This window comes from Gekko japonicus, unplaced genomic scaffold, assembly GCF_001447785.1.
Source record: "Gekko japonicus isolate JY-2015 unplaced genomic scaffold, Gekko_japonicus_V1.1 scaffold694, whole genome shotgun sequence".
Classification (NCBI taxonomy): domain Eukaryota; kingdom Metazoa; phylum Chordata; class Lepidosauria; order Squamata; family Gekkonidae; genus Gekko; species Gekko japonicus.
In genome coordinates, this window is record NW_015177028.1 from 747,664 (window position 1) to 763,358 (window position 15,695).

Sequence of the window (15,695 nt, forward strand, 5' to 3'; positions counted from 1 at the left end):
CGGTATGAAAAACAGGGGCTGCTGCTGCTGGGACTCCAGTATTTCCCACAGCAGACATTAAAGATCAAGGCCTGCTCTTTTGAAGGTATCGGGAAAGCAGGTGTTTTAGCCGCATTTGATGCATTTGCAGAAGACACCACCAGTATAAACGTGGGGATCATGCTTGTGTCTTAACATGTGAAACCATCAATTGCAAATTCACGAGAATCTGTTAACATTGTATACATTTATATTTTATTTTAAATATTTAATATTTATTTTTAATATTTAGTGTGTACAAGTATATAGCAATCTGAGCAGCAGCCTGTATTGCATGGTCCTTTAGCACTGTGTGTGTGCGGGGGCAGACTCAAATCGGCTGTTTGATGCTTCCAGAGCCACCTCCTCTCCACTTGCCCAGTTCCTTCTCCTCCTTCCTGGTCTTTCCAAGATATCTGCAAGTGACTTATTTATTTAAAATAGACCGTCCTTTCTCCCAGGTACCAGGGACCGAGAGTTGCAATCCACTTTTGGGTCCTGACTCACTGAGAACTACAGCGTGACTATACAGGACGTTTTGGTTTGGGTTTATTTTGACTGATCAGTTGATAAAGTTTATTTGTTTTATCCATCAAAGTGCTAAGTCTCCAGAAAAAGCTGGTTGTGGACAGGTTGGTGCTAAATACTACATTCTGCTGGGGGGGAAACAGGAGGCGTGGAGCACATAAATCTTCATTGAACTAGCCATGTCTTTGAAATGGAACACTGGCAGGAGTGATAACAAATCTTTAGAGTAATATATCCATTGAAAGCCAAAAAATGGTTTTGGTCTTTCTTCTACATCAAAATTGGTATTTTGTGACAAAACAATGTAGCCTGAACTAGTGCACTGCAAACCTTTATGCTTGTTTACTCCTTTAGGACTAGAGCCATGAACTACTGTTTGTTGATAGTTTTATGTTTGATTTTGGCTCTCCCCCCCTCATTTTTAAAAAGCAGACCTAGCAATGTGTAATAAAAATTGGAATATTTTGTGTGCTGGTGAAAAAAGGAGTAAAATGACAAACCAAAAAAAATGTGTGTAACGATTGCATCTCTGAGAATTGACCTTGCTTTAAAAGTTGCTATAAGGATTAGAAATATAATAGCTACTTTTAGGTGTCATGATAAATCACTCTTCATGGTTTGCATTAATTGAACTTTGGTTGAGTTTGGTATATGAATGCAGATTGCACATAGAAACTGAAGGCTGTTAGAATGGATGCCAAACTGGGACTCTAAACCATGGTTTGTACTTGTCTTGTTAACTGTGGCTTGTACTAACTGTGCCTTGTGGTGTGGACAGGAATCCCAGTTTGTTCACTAGCACTGCCTGCCTCAGCCTCCGGCACGCGGAGCTGGAAGCAGAGGTTGACCAAAGAAACCCTGTTACTCCAGCAGCATTTCGACTACTGATAATTCCCCAGCACATCCCTTACTTTCTCCTGTTTTCTGTCCATGTCCCCCACTGTCCTACGAGTGATGTCTCAACAGACAGGACTGTGAGCTCCAGCCTCAGGAATAGGGCAAACTCAAAAGGTAGCCGGACAAAGGAACTTTTAAATTGCATGTTTTCAGAGGGTGATGCAGGGAATGCATTGAAGTGGCTGGAGAGAAAGGAGGAAGGTGGCTGACAGTTGGCAAGAGAGCAGTGGAGGTGAGGTCTGTGACAGATTTGTTTCAGGGTAGAAAGGTTTAGGATCTCAGTGAAACAGGGAGGCAAAGGTAGAAGGGGAATGAAGTTGTAGATCCTTATCCGAGAGCAGGAGGAGGTGATGTGGGCTTGCCCTGGCCCTTCTCTTGCCGTTCATGTGTGATGGCCAGCCAGCACAAGCAGGCATTTTGCTCACACAGAGAGAGGCGGCTGTGGCTGCCAGCACAGCACGGCAGCAACCGGGCTTTGACATGACAGGTTCCCCCACATTTTCCCTGCCCCGGTCCTCTTGCAACAGCCCTCTTCCACATCCACACGCACATACACACACTTGTGCTATTAGGACTTTTTTAGGGTTGCTTTTAAAAAAAAAATCAGCTGTTCTGTGTCGTCATAATGTCATAATAGTCTGCCTGTCAGGTTCTCTGAATTTCAAGCGTTCATTGTTTTTGTTTTAAGTAGCTGTGGCTTCTTTCATTGAAGGATATCAGATAAAGTTGTGTCTCTGCAAAGAGAGGGGCTGGAGATTTTTTAAAAATGTGTTCAGTTGCTGATTTTAAAACAGACAATAGAACGGGGGGGGGGGATGGCCACTACAGGAAAAGGGCTGCTGTTTGGGCGGGATCAGGACAATCCAGCCTTTCTTGTCCACACAGCAGCCATCCAAGCTCCTTGCAGTCTTTCTAGAAACTTCACAGCAAAGCAGATTTGGGAAACACCGGATAAAATCCAGTGAACACGTGGCAACCAAATGTAGCACGATGCTGTGGTCAAATGGGAAACCCTCGGCTTTCAAAAGTGTCAAACCTGGGGCGGTTGATCTGTGTAGAAAAGGGGACAGAGAGGTTTTGCAAGTGGCGTAGCAATGCAAGGTTACTTTGGATAGCATCTGGGGACTCTGCTTGGAGGACCAAAAGGAAGCCAGCAGCAGACGCGAATAAATTTCCAAGGATGCCGTCGTCTGAAGTATGTCTCGGAGACTAGCCAGGGTTTGTACAACCACATTGTGATGATGGAGTGCAGCCACTGTGTGTGAAGGACTTTAAACATGCATAAGCTGTAAAGTAGTTAATGCCAAATAGTACTGTTGTGCTGAAAACACTTGGCAGGCGACAAGTGAGGTGTCAGCAGGTGCCATGGTGGCCGTGGGCATCACGTTGGGGACCCTTGGAATAATGCATTATGGGTTGGATCCAGATTACAAATTTCCTGGTCACTGAAGGCAATTCTTCCCGTGGGACAGAACATAGTCCTGCCTCCCCTTCTCCCACTGCAGTCCATTGATCTCCCCCCGAACGCTGCTCCTGGAAGTCCGGGGACCCTCAGGAACAGCACGAGAGGCAGACCAGTGGTCTTCAGCGGGCCGAGAGAATGAGTGGAAATTACCCCATGCCTCCCATTCGCAGGAAATGTAGCCCTACTACTGTTTGTCCAGCAACACATACTTAAGGGTCTTTTCTAGCTCCTTCATGACTGCCCTTCCCAGTCTCAATCTCCTTCTGATTTCTTGGTTGCTGTCTGCCTTTCGGTTGATGATGGAGCCAAGGAGTAGAAGGTCTTTGACAATTTCAGTTTCTTCATTGTCACCCTTAAAGTTAGGCAGTTCCCCAGTAGCCATTAATTTTGCCTTCTTGATGTTCAGATGTAATCCCGCTTGGGCACTTTCTGCTTTAACCTTCACCAGTTGTTGTTACTAGTCTTCAGTATTTTCTGCCAGTGAGGTGGCGTCATCTACATATGGAGAAGTCTTCGGGCAGCGCTGGCTCTTTGGCTTGGAAACGGAGATGAGCACCGCCCCCTAGAGACTACCGTTAGGACTGAATATGGAGAAGAGGAACGGTTTCCAGTTGGCAAAGGTGTCAGACAAGGATGTATTCTATCTTTCTGTCTCTTTAAATCTATATTATAAGGAAACATATCATAAGGAAAGTTGGATTAGATCTAGGTCTTTTGCCCGGAGTATAGGTTATACATCAAAACAGTCAGATGTTGTGGCACTCCCCTTTCCTTTAAAACCAGCCATAGCTTTTCATGATCCACACCGTTTAAAGCTTTACTGCAATGTGTGAAGCACAGGCTGATTTTCTTCTGAAATTCTCTCATATGTTACAGTAACCAATGTAAATTTGCAATATGATCTTTAGTGTCTCTTTTCTGAATCCAGCTTGAACAGCTGGCATTTCTCGTTCCATATAAGATCTTTGTTGTAACATTCTGAGCATCACTTAATTGGTGTGAGAAATTATTGCAATGGCCCGACAGTTGCTGCAGTCTTTAACATTTTCTTTATTTGGAATTGGGAAGTAAATTGAGTGTTTCCAGTCTATGGGCCTTTGTTTTGTTTTCCATATTTGTTGGCACAAGTTTGTTAAGGTTTTGATGGACTCTGTTTTTTTGGTTTGGAATAGCTTTGTCGATATTTATTTGTTATTTTATTTATTCCCCACTTTTCTCCCCAATAGGGACTCAAAGTGGCTCACATTGTTCTCCCCCATTTTGTCAACAACCCTGTGGTGTAGGCTTGGCTGAGAGTGTGTGGCTGGCCAATGGTGACCCAGCGGACTTCCATGGCAGAGTGAGGATTCAAACCCAGGCTTCCCCAGTCCCAGTCCAGCGCTCTAACCACTACACCACAGTGGTCCCTTCGCCTCTCATCTGGCCCTTTCCTCTTCTCATGCCCCCATAATGAGAGGCTTAGAACTGCAACTGCATTGTGAGTGGGTGACTGTGGATGGCTTTTCTGAACCTCCTCGGGAAAGACAGCCCCAGATCTTCAAGGCAGCCGTGGCACAAGATGATGACCCTTCATGCTTGGGAGGCTGTTGAGACAGAGAGCTGTAAACAAGTTGTAGTCATCTCCACAAATACAGTTGCTGCTCTTCTGTTGTGGCACTCCCTGACCACAAAAAGGAACAGAAACACAATCTGTGGAGCAGCTGGAAATGGATTTGCTTGCCTTGAAGCTTTTGAGAGCTGTGACAAAGATTTCACTACGCTTCCATGGATTCTCATCCTTCGGTGGGCAGCATGGGAATGAGTGCTGCTGGAGGGGGGGGTGTTGTTTTTTTAAAATCCCACTTGAGTGATCTTGGAAAGCACCAGGCAAAGACTTGACTGCAAACATTTCAGAAACTTACAGGTGATGTTCTTCCTGAACATACCTTTTCCTGGAAGAGCGAATCTGGTGTGTTATCATGTGTTGCCTCCTTTGTCCACCATCTGGAGCTAGAGTCTGCTCTTTACATTTGTTTTGGTGTACACTGCATCCATATTACAGGGGCCGTGGTGGCTTAGAGGTTAAGACGCTGAGCTGCAGACTGGAAGGTCTGTAGCTCGGCAGTTCGAGAGCCGAGTGCCACGTGACGGAGTGAGCTCCCGTCTCTGGCCCCAGCTCCTGCCAACCTAGCAGTTCGAAAGCAAGAAATTGCAAGTAGATAAATAGGTACCACTTCGGTGGGAAGGTAACAGCATTCCATGCACCTTGGCGTTTAGTCATGTTGGCTACATGACCACGGAGAAGTCTTCAGACAGCGCTGGGTCTTTGGCTTAGAAACGGAGATGAGCACCACCCCGCTAGAGTCAGATTTGACTGGCTTTCAAGCAAGGGAAACCTTTTACATCCATATTGGTTCATTATTTCTAATATGAAAATTTCCCCCAAAGTAGCCTGACCTGTGCAACACAGGGATAAGGAAATAAGATTCTTGTAAATACCATGCCAACTCTGAAGCCAGGGTTGAGTGTGTAGAAGTCATTCTGTATTGGTCTGCCAGGATTTTCACTTTTAAATAGCTTTACATAACATCTGTAAGCAGGTCTTGTGAAAGCATCATAGTGCAGCATTCCCAGCAAAAGCAATAAGCTTTGCCTTTAACATTCTTATCCCTGGGATTGCAGCCAGAATTTTGGATTATTATCCTGTAATTCCAGCGATGTGGCTATGAAAATACACTGTGCAACACAGACTCTCTATTGGTACTTAGAAACGTGATTCTGTGCACATTTAAATCACCACAGAGCACATAATAGGATAGACTGCCAGCAGTCTTGGAATACTAGGCATCTTTCTATAGTGCACGTTTCAGTTTCAGCGTTTGATTTCAGAGGTGGCAAAGCCAAAAAATGCCTAATCCTGCAGTATTTTGTAATGTGTGGTCATTCAGGGATACTCTTAAATCTCAGGGCTCAACAGATCCCAGTCACCAGGGTGCCTAGGAACTACTGTGTGCACATAGGATTTTAACCCATAATTGTATTATGTCTCTTGGTGCTCCTCAGTAGAAGCATAATGCTTGCTTGTAATTTCACATCTGAATATGTTTTGTTGTATGACATGTCCATGAAGTTTTTGTTGCTGTTTGTTTGTATTAACTTTTCACCATTCAGGGGTGGTAGATGAATTCCTTTCTTAATCATTTGCTTTCTATTCAAGCTCCAATAATCTTCAGTTAAATGGAGCTTTTTAAAACGAAATTGAAATTATGAGAAATGAGGGAGACATTAGAACATGAGAACATAAGAGAAGCCATGCTGCATCAGGCTAGTGGCTCATCCAGTCCAACACTCTGGGTCACACAGTGGCCAAAACCCAGGTGCCATCAGGAGGTTCACCAGTGGGGCTAGAACTCCAGAAGCCCTCCCACTGTGGCCTCCTCCGGGCCCCATTAAAACAGAGCTTCACTACCCCAGTCAGAGTGTTTCATCTGTACCTTGTGGCTAAGAGCCACTGATGGACCTCTGCTCTTTATGTTTCTCTAATCGCCTCTTGAAGCTCTCTTTGCTTGTAGCCGCCACCACTTCTTTGGTCAGTGAATTCCACATGTTAATTACTCTTTGGGTGAATAAGGACTTCCTTTTATCTGTTCTAACTACTGCTCATTAATTTCTTTGAGTTCCCAACATTTCTTGTATTGTGAGAAAGGGAGAAAAGTACTTCTTTCTCTACCACCTTCTGTACCCAATGCATACTTTTGTAAACCTCTATCATGTTAGGTTAGGGTTAGAGCAAGGCGTCTCCAGCAGGTAGTTCATTGGCTACCGCCTGCTCCCTGACTTCTGCAGAGTAGCTTGTGCATCTCTTAGATGACTCAGAAAAAGATCACAAAAAGATTTCTTTTTAAAAAGAAAGGTTTTTGTCATAGGATTATTCTAAATGCTGCTTAGCTGATAGCTTTGTTTCTGGTGCTCTTTCCAGTCCATGTTCTGTTTCTGGGACAGAGCAAAACCGTCATATGCTGGGAATAGTTAGATCAGGATACTTTACATTATACAGAAGTAGCTCTTATTAAAAAAAGATCGCTGATCCCAGGCTTAAAGGTTAGTTTTTGTTGTGATGAAAACTACAATATTTTTGTAACAGGTTTAATAAAATAATGAGAAATCATAAAGAATTTAGGGTTAGGTTTGGTGGTAACAATAAGAAGCTATGGTGATTAAAATATAAAACACAAAAGCTGAAAAAGGAGCTCCTAAATTTTTGGACTGGCTTCTAGAGCCAAACAAAATTTCTGAAGGGGGGGGGGCATGCTGTAGCTACTCCTTGCTGTTTCTCCAGAGTGCTCTTGCTGTCTACAACTAGGTATGTCCTATCTTTGTCTTGATGGAAACCATAACAGTATAATTCTCTGTCTAGAATGTGAAGAGAGCTCTTTCTGGATTCTGGTCATCCAGGTTTGGTCAGATGTTCTCAGATTAGGTTTGCAAATAGCGGTGTCATCTGTAAGTCCCTCTGCCATGTCCGTTATCATGGGTCAAGCTCAGTTGACAGTATCTGCAACGAAGACTGTTTCACTACCTTGAATTTTAAAAAAAATGGTGAACTTTGCTTTGAATTTCACAACTTTATTCTTTCATTGGCACTTAATACCAATCTCCTGGTGTGTTTTGCTTTTGCTGTGTGGTTATGGTATGCTGCTCAGCAAGTCACTCTAGAACTCCACTGCTCTTTGCTAAAAATAAAGTACTAATTTTAGAACAGCCAAGTGATTGCTTTTACTAGAAGACAGCACGTTCACAGGAGCAGTTGTTACTTTTGGCATGCATCTGATCTAGCGTTCATAAGTGGTAGAGTAGGTAGACTAATGTGATGCGTATTATCAGTTTCAGTGCTTGGACCTAGAACCAGTAAAGTAGACACCAGTCTTAACTTTGTCATGAAGTATGGGAGGGCTGCGTTGGCTGGCAGCTTGTTTCTGAGTTCAGTGCAAATGGCTGGTTATAAAGCTTTCAAGCCCCCTCATATATTGAGAACCACGTACTGGATGGACCCTCTCTCTCTCCTTCCCTGTGTCCTCATGTGCCAGTTAAACTTTTCTGGTTGCCGCCTTCTGGTTGCCTCCCCACTTCTGCCTGGCACCGGCTAGAGCTGCTTCCTTCTCACTAGTGGCTTGACGGAGTGGGCTTCCTGGAGGAGGTGAAGCGGATGCTGGCCATGGAGGATTTTTAGGAGGCATTTTGAATCTGTTTTATTTGCTCAGTTTGTGCATAAATGCAGCTCTACCTCTGACTTCTCCAGGGAACAGTGGAAATTCAGGAGATTGGATTGATAGTCTACAGTGTCTCAAGGTAGAATGGTTTATATTTAAAATAGCCCTGATGGATGCTGATTCAATTTTGTTTGGAAAACCTCTAGTTGCTAGGTCCAAATCTGCAATCACAAACACTTGTACGTTCATGCTCTATATTTTAAAACATCCTCTTTGTATTTGTTGTCAAATGATATTGCCCTTTTCTGCTGTCATTACATACATCATCTTTCACCTGTGCCAAATCATGACCGTGATAAAAATAGCTGCAAGAACTCTGATACCAGTGGGATTCTGGAGAAGGTGGTAATATTTATACTGTTAATCAGATAGAAGAAATAAAATGGTTCTTTTCAATCTCGGATTAATTTGAACAGACAAGGTATCTCCCACACATCCAGTTCGGCCTTGCAGCCTTTCCTCCCATAAGGGTAAACACATATTGGTCAGAGAGCTGCTTAGCGGGAGTAATTATGAGTGGAGAAGCAGTGGGGGGGGGGGAGTTACACACCCGTCTTATCTGCTCAGAATTTCATCTTCCCAAAGCTGGTTTTAATTTAGACCTATCACCACTTCTTTGCACACATTCAAATGCAATCAAACTAAACAGTGCTCTTTTCCCATTAGAGACTGGATTTTTCCACTGAAGGAGCTGGTAGATTAGAATGCTAAATTGAACTAGAGATTACTTTTTTAAAACATGATGTAACTTTATTTCTCTCCCCCCCCCAGAAATGTTATGAACAAAAACAATACAAAAATGGACTCAAGTTCTGCAAGATGATTCTCTCCAATCCAAAGTTTGCCGAGCATGGAGGTAAGGTCAGATCCTCCGTCTGCAGTCTGAATTCTTTCCACGCAGCTTCCCCCCCTCACCCCCCCACTCCTGTTATGCTGGTTTCCTACACAAAGCTGCCCCTTTTGGGAAGCTCTTGAGGATGGGTGGGAAGATGGAGCCCCTTCATCCCAAGAGATGATTGGATAATTGCATTATATTGTATCACGTTAAACCTTGTTATTGGTGTATAGCTTTAACTCTCCATATTCACAAATGATAAAATCTCTTACAGAGACATTGGCTATGAAAGGATTGACGCTGAATTGTTTAGGGAAGAAAGAAGACGCGTATGAATTTGTTCGTAAAGGTCTTCGAAATGATGTTAAAAGTCACGTTTGTATCCTTTGAAGCAGTGTACTGGCTTTGAAGCATTGTACTGGCCTTTCCCAAAATTATTTTCAAACGTACAAGTGGATCCTTTTGCTACATAACAGACTTGCAAGTCTTATGTTGAAGATTACTCTGAAGATAGTTAGATAATTACGTAATAAGATTCTTTGAAAATGTAATCTTTGAATCTATTGAATTCTAAAATGTGGGACATTAGTGGTGGTGGAAGGTGCCGTCAAGTTGTAGCCAACCTATGGTGACCTTGCAGGGTTTTCTAGGCAAGCAGCGTTCAGGGGTGGTTGGCTAATTGCCTGCCTCTGTGTAGTAACGCTGGACTTCCTTGGTGGTCTCCCATCCAAGTACCAACCAGGGCTGACCCTGCTTAGCTTCTGAGACAGGATGAGACTGGGCTAGCCTCGGCCTTCCAGGCCAGGGCAGGACATTGGCAGCTCTTCCTATGAAACTGGGTTCCTGAACAGGCAGTAAGTCACCCGAGTTTAATCCAGTTCTCTTTTCATTTCCATTTGCATCCCTGAATGATGAATGGTTTAAAATGGCTCCTTCCAGCATTAAGTCCTGCAGTTGTTCTGCCTTTTTGTTACCTTAGGGGAAGGGAAGTGGAAGACCTCTGCTTGGCCTTAGTGGAAGACCTTGGCTTAGTGGAAGACCTCTGCTTGGCATGCAGAAGGTCCCAGGTTCAATCCCCGGCATCTCCAGTTAAAAGGACCAGGCAACAGGTGATGAGAAAGACCTCTGTCTGAAGCCGAGACAGCCGCTGCCAGTCTTAGTAGACAGTACTGACCGTAATGGACCAAGGATCTGAATTCGGTACGAGGCACCTTCATGTGTTCATAGATCAAGATGGGTACCTGTGTTAGTCTGCCTGTAGCTCACAACAGCTCATACCCTGCCCATACCCAGGGCTTTTGCTTTGGAAAAAGAGGCTTCTGAACTCTCAAGAGGCAAATGAAATTTTTAGTCTACTCATGAACTTTTAAACACTTTAAAAATAATTTTGTCGAAGAGGTTCTGGAACTCTGTTCCGGCGCATCCCCCCAGAAAAAAGCCCCTCCCCTGCCACAAATTTTGTTAGTCTTTAAGGTGCTCCTGGACTCTTGCTCTTTTCGTGTGTTCCTGTGTACCTTGCACTGATGACCCAGAAGGAGGAAGACCGTTTTCTTGTGGTCAGAAATTTTGAAGCAGGACATTCTGGCTTTGAAGGAATGCACAGAAATGGACCCAGTTCAAGTGTGCTAGTTTCAGAACTGGATTATTTCATCCAGTTATTGATCAGTGTTTTATTCCATTCTCCCTTTCCCCTTGTTATAGGAATAGTTCTGAAGGTAGCATTGCTGTCTGTTGATCCATGACAAGGTCCTGTATTTCACACGCTGGGCATTCACAAAAGATTCTGTTCCTCAGTAATGTTTACACATGACACCTGCTCCTACTAGTCCATGTAAAGAAGCCCCGAAATGAATATTTATTTTATTTGCTTCAATCATACCTTGTCTTTCTCCTCAGTGGGAACCCAAAGCAGTTTACATAAATTCCTCCCCTCCATTTTATACTCACAACAACCCTGTGAGATAGGTCAGGCTGACAGTGCATGACTGGCCGCAGGTCACCCAGCGAGCTTCCGTGGTATAAGTGGGGATTTGAACCAGTGCTCCCTCTAAGCTGCGGAGTCTTGTGAGCAAAAATTCTCCTTCGTGAGCTACTGGCATTAAAGCTGTGAGTGAGCGATTTGGCTACTGCATATTAAATTAGCTTGCTCTGGAGCCATCCTTCCTGAGCCAAGACAAAAATGAGTGAGCCGGAGGCTGAAAAACTGTGAGCTAGCTCACACTAACTCAGCCTAGAGGGAACAGTGATTTGAACCCAGGGCTCCCAGGTCTGACACTCCAGCTGCCGCACCCCCCTGGCTCTCAAGTGACGCTGCTTCCGGTTTTCCACGCAGGCCAGGTCCCAGCTGTTCTGGAAGTCACTGTTTGCTGCACGCATGAGCTCTTTCGAGTACCGCTGCCTGTTAATACTGGCCTCCTGGCCTGTGCCTGGCAAAGAGCTGCATGGTGGGCAGTGACCCACAGCTCTCTTCCTACCACACTACTTATAGAAACAGCTGGATACATTCTAAAACCGATGCCCCGTCTCAGTGGCTTAGCCTAATTGGCTTGCTGAAAATCTGCAAAATGGAGAGGAGCAAAAATACAAAGCCAGCCCCATTGAAAAGAGCTTAAAGGAAAATAATCTAGTTTGCCTCATACAGAACATCCCACTTCCGCTGCTCATATTTTACTCAGAACAAGTAATACGTACTGATCCTAACACCATGTCACCTCCTTCCCTGGTTCACAGTACTAAAATATATGGCCTGTTCATACAGAGGCTTGGCACCAAAGCGTACAGTGGGCTCTGCTTCAGCTGGATCCTGTGCCTAGCAAAGCTTTAAAATCTTCATAAGCGGACATGGGAGATGCAATATGGAAAATAAGCGAGATTATGAGGTGCCAGCACCAAATGTCTAAGAGTTTCTCCAGCTGGGGACCTGGGAATTTTCTACCCCACAGCATCTTCTCCACAATTTAGTACAATATAGTATGTCAGTCACTGTACTGTAGAAAACTTGGTTTCTCTGTAAAAGTACAGTTATAACATGAAGAGGAAACTCGCCCTTCCAGTATTACTAGAATTCATAGTTGAGAACAGTATGTGGTGGAATAACTTTTAACTTCAGAATATCCAGGGAGTTATGTGTAACCTATAACAATGCACAAACTTTGTGTACTTGAAGTGCACCGTTGATGGGTTTTGGACCAACAGATTCTGCAGTTCTGAATAATTCTTTCCTGAGCTGGGTGGCCCAGGCTAGCCTGATTTTTTTCAAATCTCAGAAGCTAAGCAGGGTCAGCCATTGTTGGTACTTGGATGAGAGACCACCAAGGAAGTCAGGGGTCACTATGGCAAACCCTCTGTTCATCTCTTGCCTTGAAAACCATGTGGGGGTTGCCAGAAGTCAGCTGCAACTTGATGGCCCTTTCCGCCAATTCTGCAATAGCCGTAGGCTTGTAAGTTTTTGAGTTCATCTTGCTGACGTGGGGGGTGGGGTCCAGTGTCAGGCAGTCATTGAGACAAATGAACATCGGTCACTGGAAGTTCCGCTTAGGTGTTTGGTTATTTGCTACAGAATGTCTGGTAGAACCTTGTTCTTCATAGTGGACAGTGATCGTGGTGAGGTATGCAAACTTACAAACATTCCTTCAGTACTGAGTAGACCTTTAGAAGAACAGTTCACATTAAATGCTGTTGAAGTTCCACATCTTATTGCTAGTCCCGCCTTATATTTTATATTCTGCAGGTCATGCCCATAATTAACTCTAGAATGAAAGGAAGATTTATATGTATGTCAGCTCATGGTTCCTAAGGTGTGATGAGTGAATTAAACTAATTGATGGATCTTTCCAGAACTGCATACAAATATATTTCCAGAAAACAGTGAATATATCCTTAACTGTCTAAGGTTGGCATGTATATGGCCTCTTGCAGCGCTCTGATAAAAAATACGATGAAGCAATTAAGTGCTATCGAAATGCTCTCAAATTAGATAAAGACAATCTACAAATCTTGAGAGATCTCTCGCTGTTACAGATCCAAATGCGGGATCTTGAAGGATATAGAGTAAGGAATCTATCTTTAATACAATTTTAAAAAGAGACTTTGTTTCTCTGTTGAAATTAACAGTAGCAATTAATAAGGTGCTATCTGTGCATTTGTTTGGACTAGAGGTGGATCTAGTGTAGGTGACCTTGAGTTTTATTGAACTGGACTTATCAGCTTTATTGTACAGGTAAAGGTTTCCCTTGCTTGAAGGCTAGTCGAAGCCGACTCTAGGGGGCGGTGCTCATCTCTGTTTCCAAGCTGAAGAACCAGCGCTGTTCGAAGAGGTTTCCGTGGTCATGTGGCCGGCATGACTAAACGCCAAGGAGCATTGAACGCTGTTACCTTCCCACCAAAGCAGTCCCTATTTATCTACTTGCAGTTTCTTGCTTTCGAACTGCTAGGTTGGCAGGAGCTGGGGCCAGAGACGGGAGCTCCCTCCGTCACGCGGCACAAGGGTCTCGAACTGCTGAACTACAGACCTTCCAGCCTGCAGTTCAGCGTCTTAACCTCTGAGCCACCGTGGCCCCATTCTCCTGCTACCTTCCTACAAATACAGAATTTGAAAATTGCGTATTTCAAGACTGTTAGTAGAAAGCCATGAATAATTGTAACAAATCAAATGATTCTCTTCTATTTGCATAATTTATTAATTAATTAATTTACACCATCTCCCCCACCCCCCAAATTATGTGGGAAGCTATTTTTTAATGGGAAATCAGAGTTGGGTGTCCTCTCTTCCCATGCTGCGGACATTGTGTATTCTTTGATGGTGGCAGCAATGACGATGATAAATCTGTGCCATTTATTTCATTGCAAACAGGATCAAGTTTGCAGTGCTAGGCTGAAATTCCTGAGGAAATCTCTTTGACTGTTTCTCTTTTCCTTGCTTTGCTGTTGAAGCTTGATTATTGTTTTTCCCAATAAATTAAATTCTTTTGCAGTGTTAAGAAGGACAGATTTCCAGCTTTGGTGTCTATTTTTTTCTTTGTAAAGGAGACCCGGTATCAGCTACTACAGCTGCGGCCCACTCAGAGGGCTTCATGGATTGGATATGCAATTGCATACCATTTGCTAAAAGACTATGACATGGCCTTAAAACTCCTGGAGGAGTTTAGAAAAACCCAACAGGTAAGACCCAGTTTCTGAACAGCTCAGCATCTTTAACACAGATAAAGTATTTGTTTAACTGCTACAGTGGAGAGAATCCATAATTTCTGCCATTCAAAAAGATTACAGCATTTTAGGACATAATGTAGACAAAAATGGTGCTCTTATGTGGAATTGACGACATTTTAGTGTAATACTTTTGCCTACTAAGGATTATGTACAGTTACCTGGGAAGCATGCTCTGATGGCAGTTCATTTAAAAATCTGAATTTCGCACAAAGGTAGTCTAAATTTTGCTGTAAGAAGCTGATTTTGCAAAATTTTGTTTTTCTAACGTAAAAATTGTGCATTTATGAAGTTACTGTCTTCCAGGGAGAAAATGACTTATTAACTGTTCTATCTTCCAGATTCCTCCTAATAAGATAGACTATGAATATAGTGAATTAATTCTGTACCAGAACCAAGTGATGAGAGAAGCAGATTTGTTCCGAGAATCTCTGGAGCATATAGAGACCTATGAGAAGCAAATCTGTGATAAGCTCATGGTAGAAGAAATCAAAGGTAAACAATTTTCTCTTTGCAGGCTTAAATGATCCTCTTAGTGTGTGAAATGGAGTTCTGTGAAAAAAGCCCACAAGAAAAAAGTCAGCCGGAAAAAAGGCCACAGAAAAATCCCACGATCATAAATGCTCACAGGAAAAATGCCCACATGGAAAAAAGTCCACACATAAAAGCCCACAGAAAAAAACTCACATGGAAAGAAGCCCACATGGAAATACCATGTAAAGCGCCATAGATATTTATAATGGTGGATAACCATTCATCTCCACTTATGAGAATGAACAGGTGTTATCGGGGGTCTTTTGGGGCCAGAGCGCGCCGGAGCACTGCTCTGGCAGTCCAGGAGCCGGCACAAATGGTGGCTTTGGCGAGCCCTGCCCCCAGCTCCCCGCGTCGAAGTGCTGGGGCCAGGGGGAGGCCCAAAGAGCCCTGCTGCTGGGTCGCCCGTGCTGAAGCGCTGGGGCCGGGGGTAGGCCTGGAGAGCCCCGCAGCCAGGTCCCTTGGGCCCACGCAGAAGCGCTGGGGCCAGGGGCAGGCCTGGAGAGCCCCGCAGCCGGGCCCCCCGGGCTTGCGGAGCAGCGCTGGGGCCGGAGGGAGGCCTGGAGAGCCCCGCTGGGGCTGGGGGCAGGCACGGAGACCCCCGCAGTCGGGTCCCCCGGGCCCGTGCAGGAGCGCTGGGGCCGGGGGAATCCCAGAGATCCCCGCAGCCGGGACCCCAGGCCTGCACAGGAGCGCTGGGGCAGGGGAAGCCCAGAGATCGGGTCCCCCGGGCCCGCGCAGGAGTGCTGGGGCCGGGGGTAGGCCCAGAAAACCCTGCCGCCAAAGCGCTGGGGCCGGGTAAAGCCCGGAGAGACCCCCAGCTGGGTTCCCCAGGCCCGCGCAGGAGCGCTGGGGTCGGGGGAAGCCCAGAGATCCCCGCAGCCGGGCCCCCAAGCCTGTGCAGGAGCACGGGCCGAGGGCAGGCCCGGAGAGCCCCAAAACTGAGTCCCCCGGGCCCACACAT

The 15,695-nt window shown here is 44.8% G+C and overlaps 1 protein-coding gene across 1 annotated transcript in view; it reads left to right on the forward strand.

Annotated features, from left to right (window-relative positions):
* Nucleotides 1-3,385: 3,385 nt before the first annotated feature.
* NAA16 (N(alpha)-acetyltransferase 16, NatA auxiliary subunit) overlaps nt 3,386-15,695 on the forward strand; it is a 65,535-nt gene continuing 53,225 nt past the window's right edge. The window contains exons 1-6 of the mRNA XM_015427865.1: nt 3,386-3,528; nt 8,929-9,013; nt 9,267-9,371; nt 12,885-13,042; nt 14,018-14,152; nt 14,539-14,692. Of these exons, the coding sequence (XP_015283351.1) occupies nt 3,496-3,528; nt 8,929-9,013; nt 9,267-9,371; nt 12,885-13,042; nt 14,018-14,152; nt 14,539-14,692 (670 nt within the window). The 5' untranslated portion in view covers nt 3,386-3,495. The remainder of the gene's footprint in view (nt 3,529-8,928; nt 9,014-9,266; nt 9,372-12,884; nt 13,043-14,017; nt 14,153-14,538; nt 14,693-15,695) is intronic.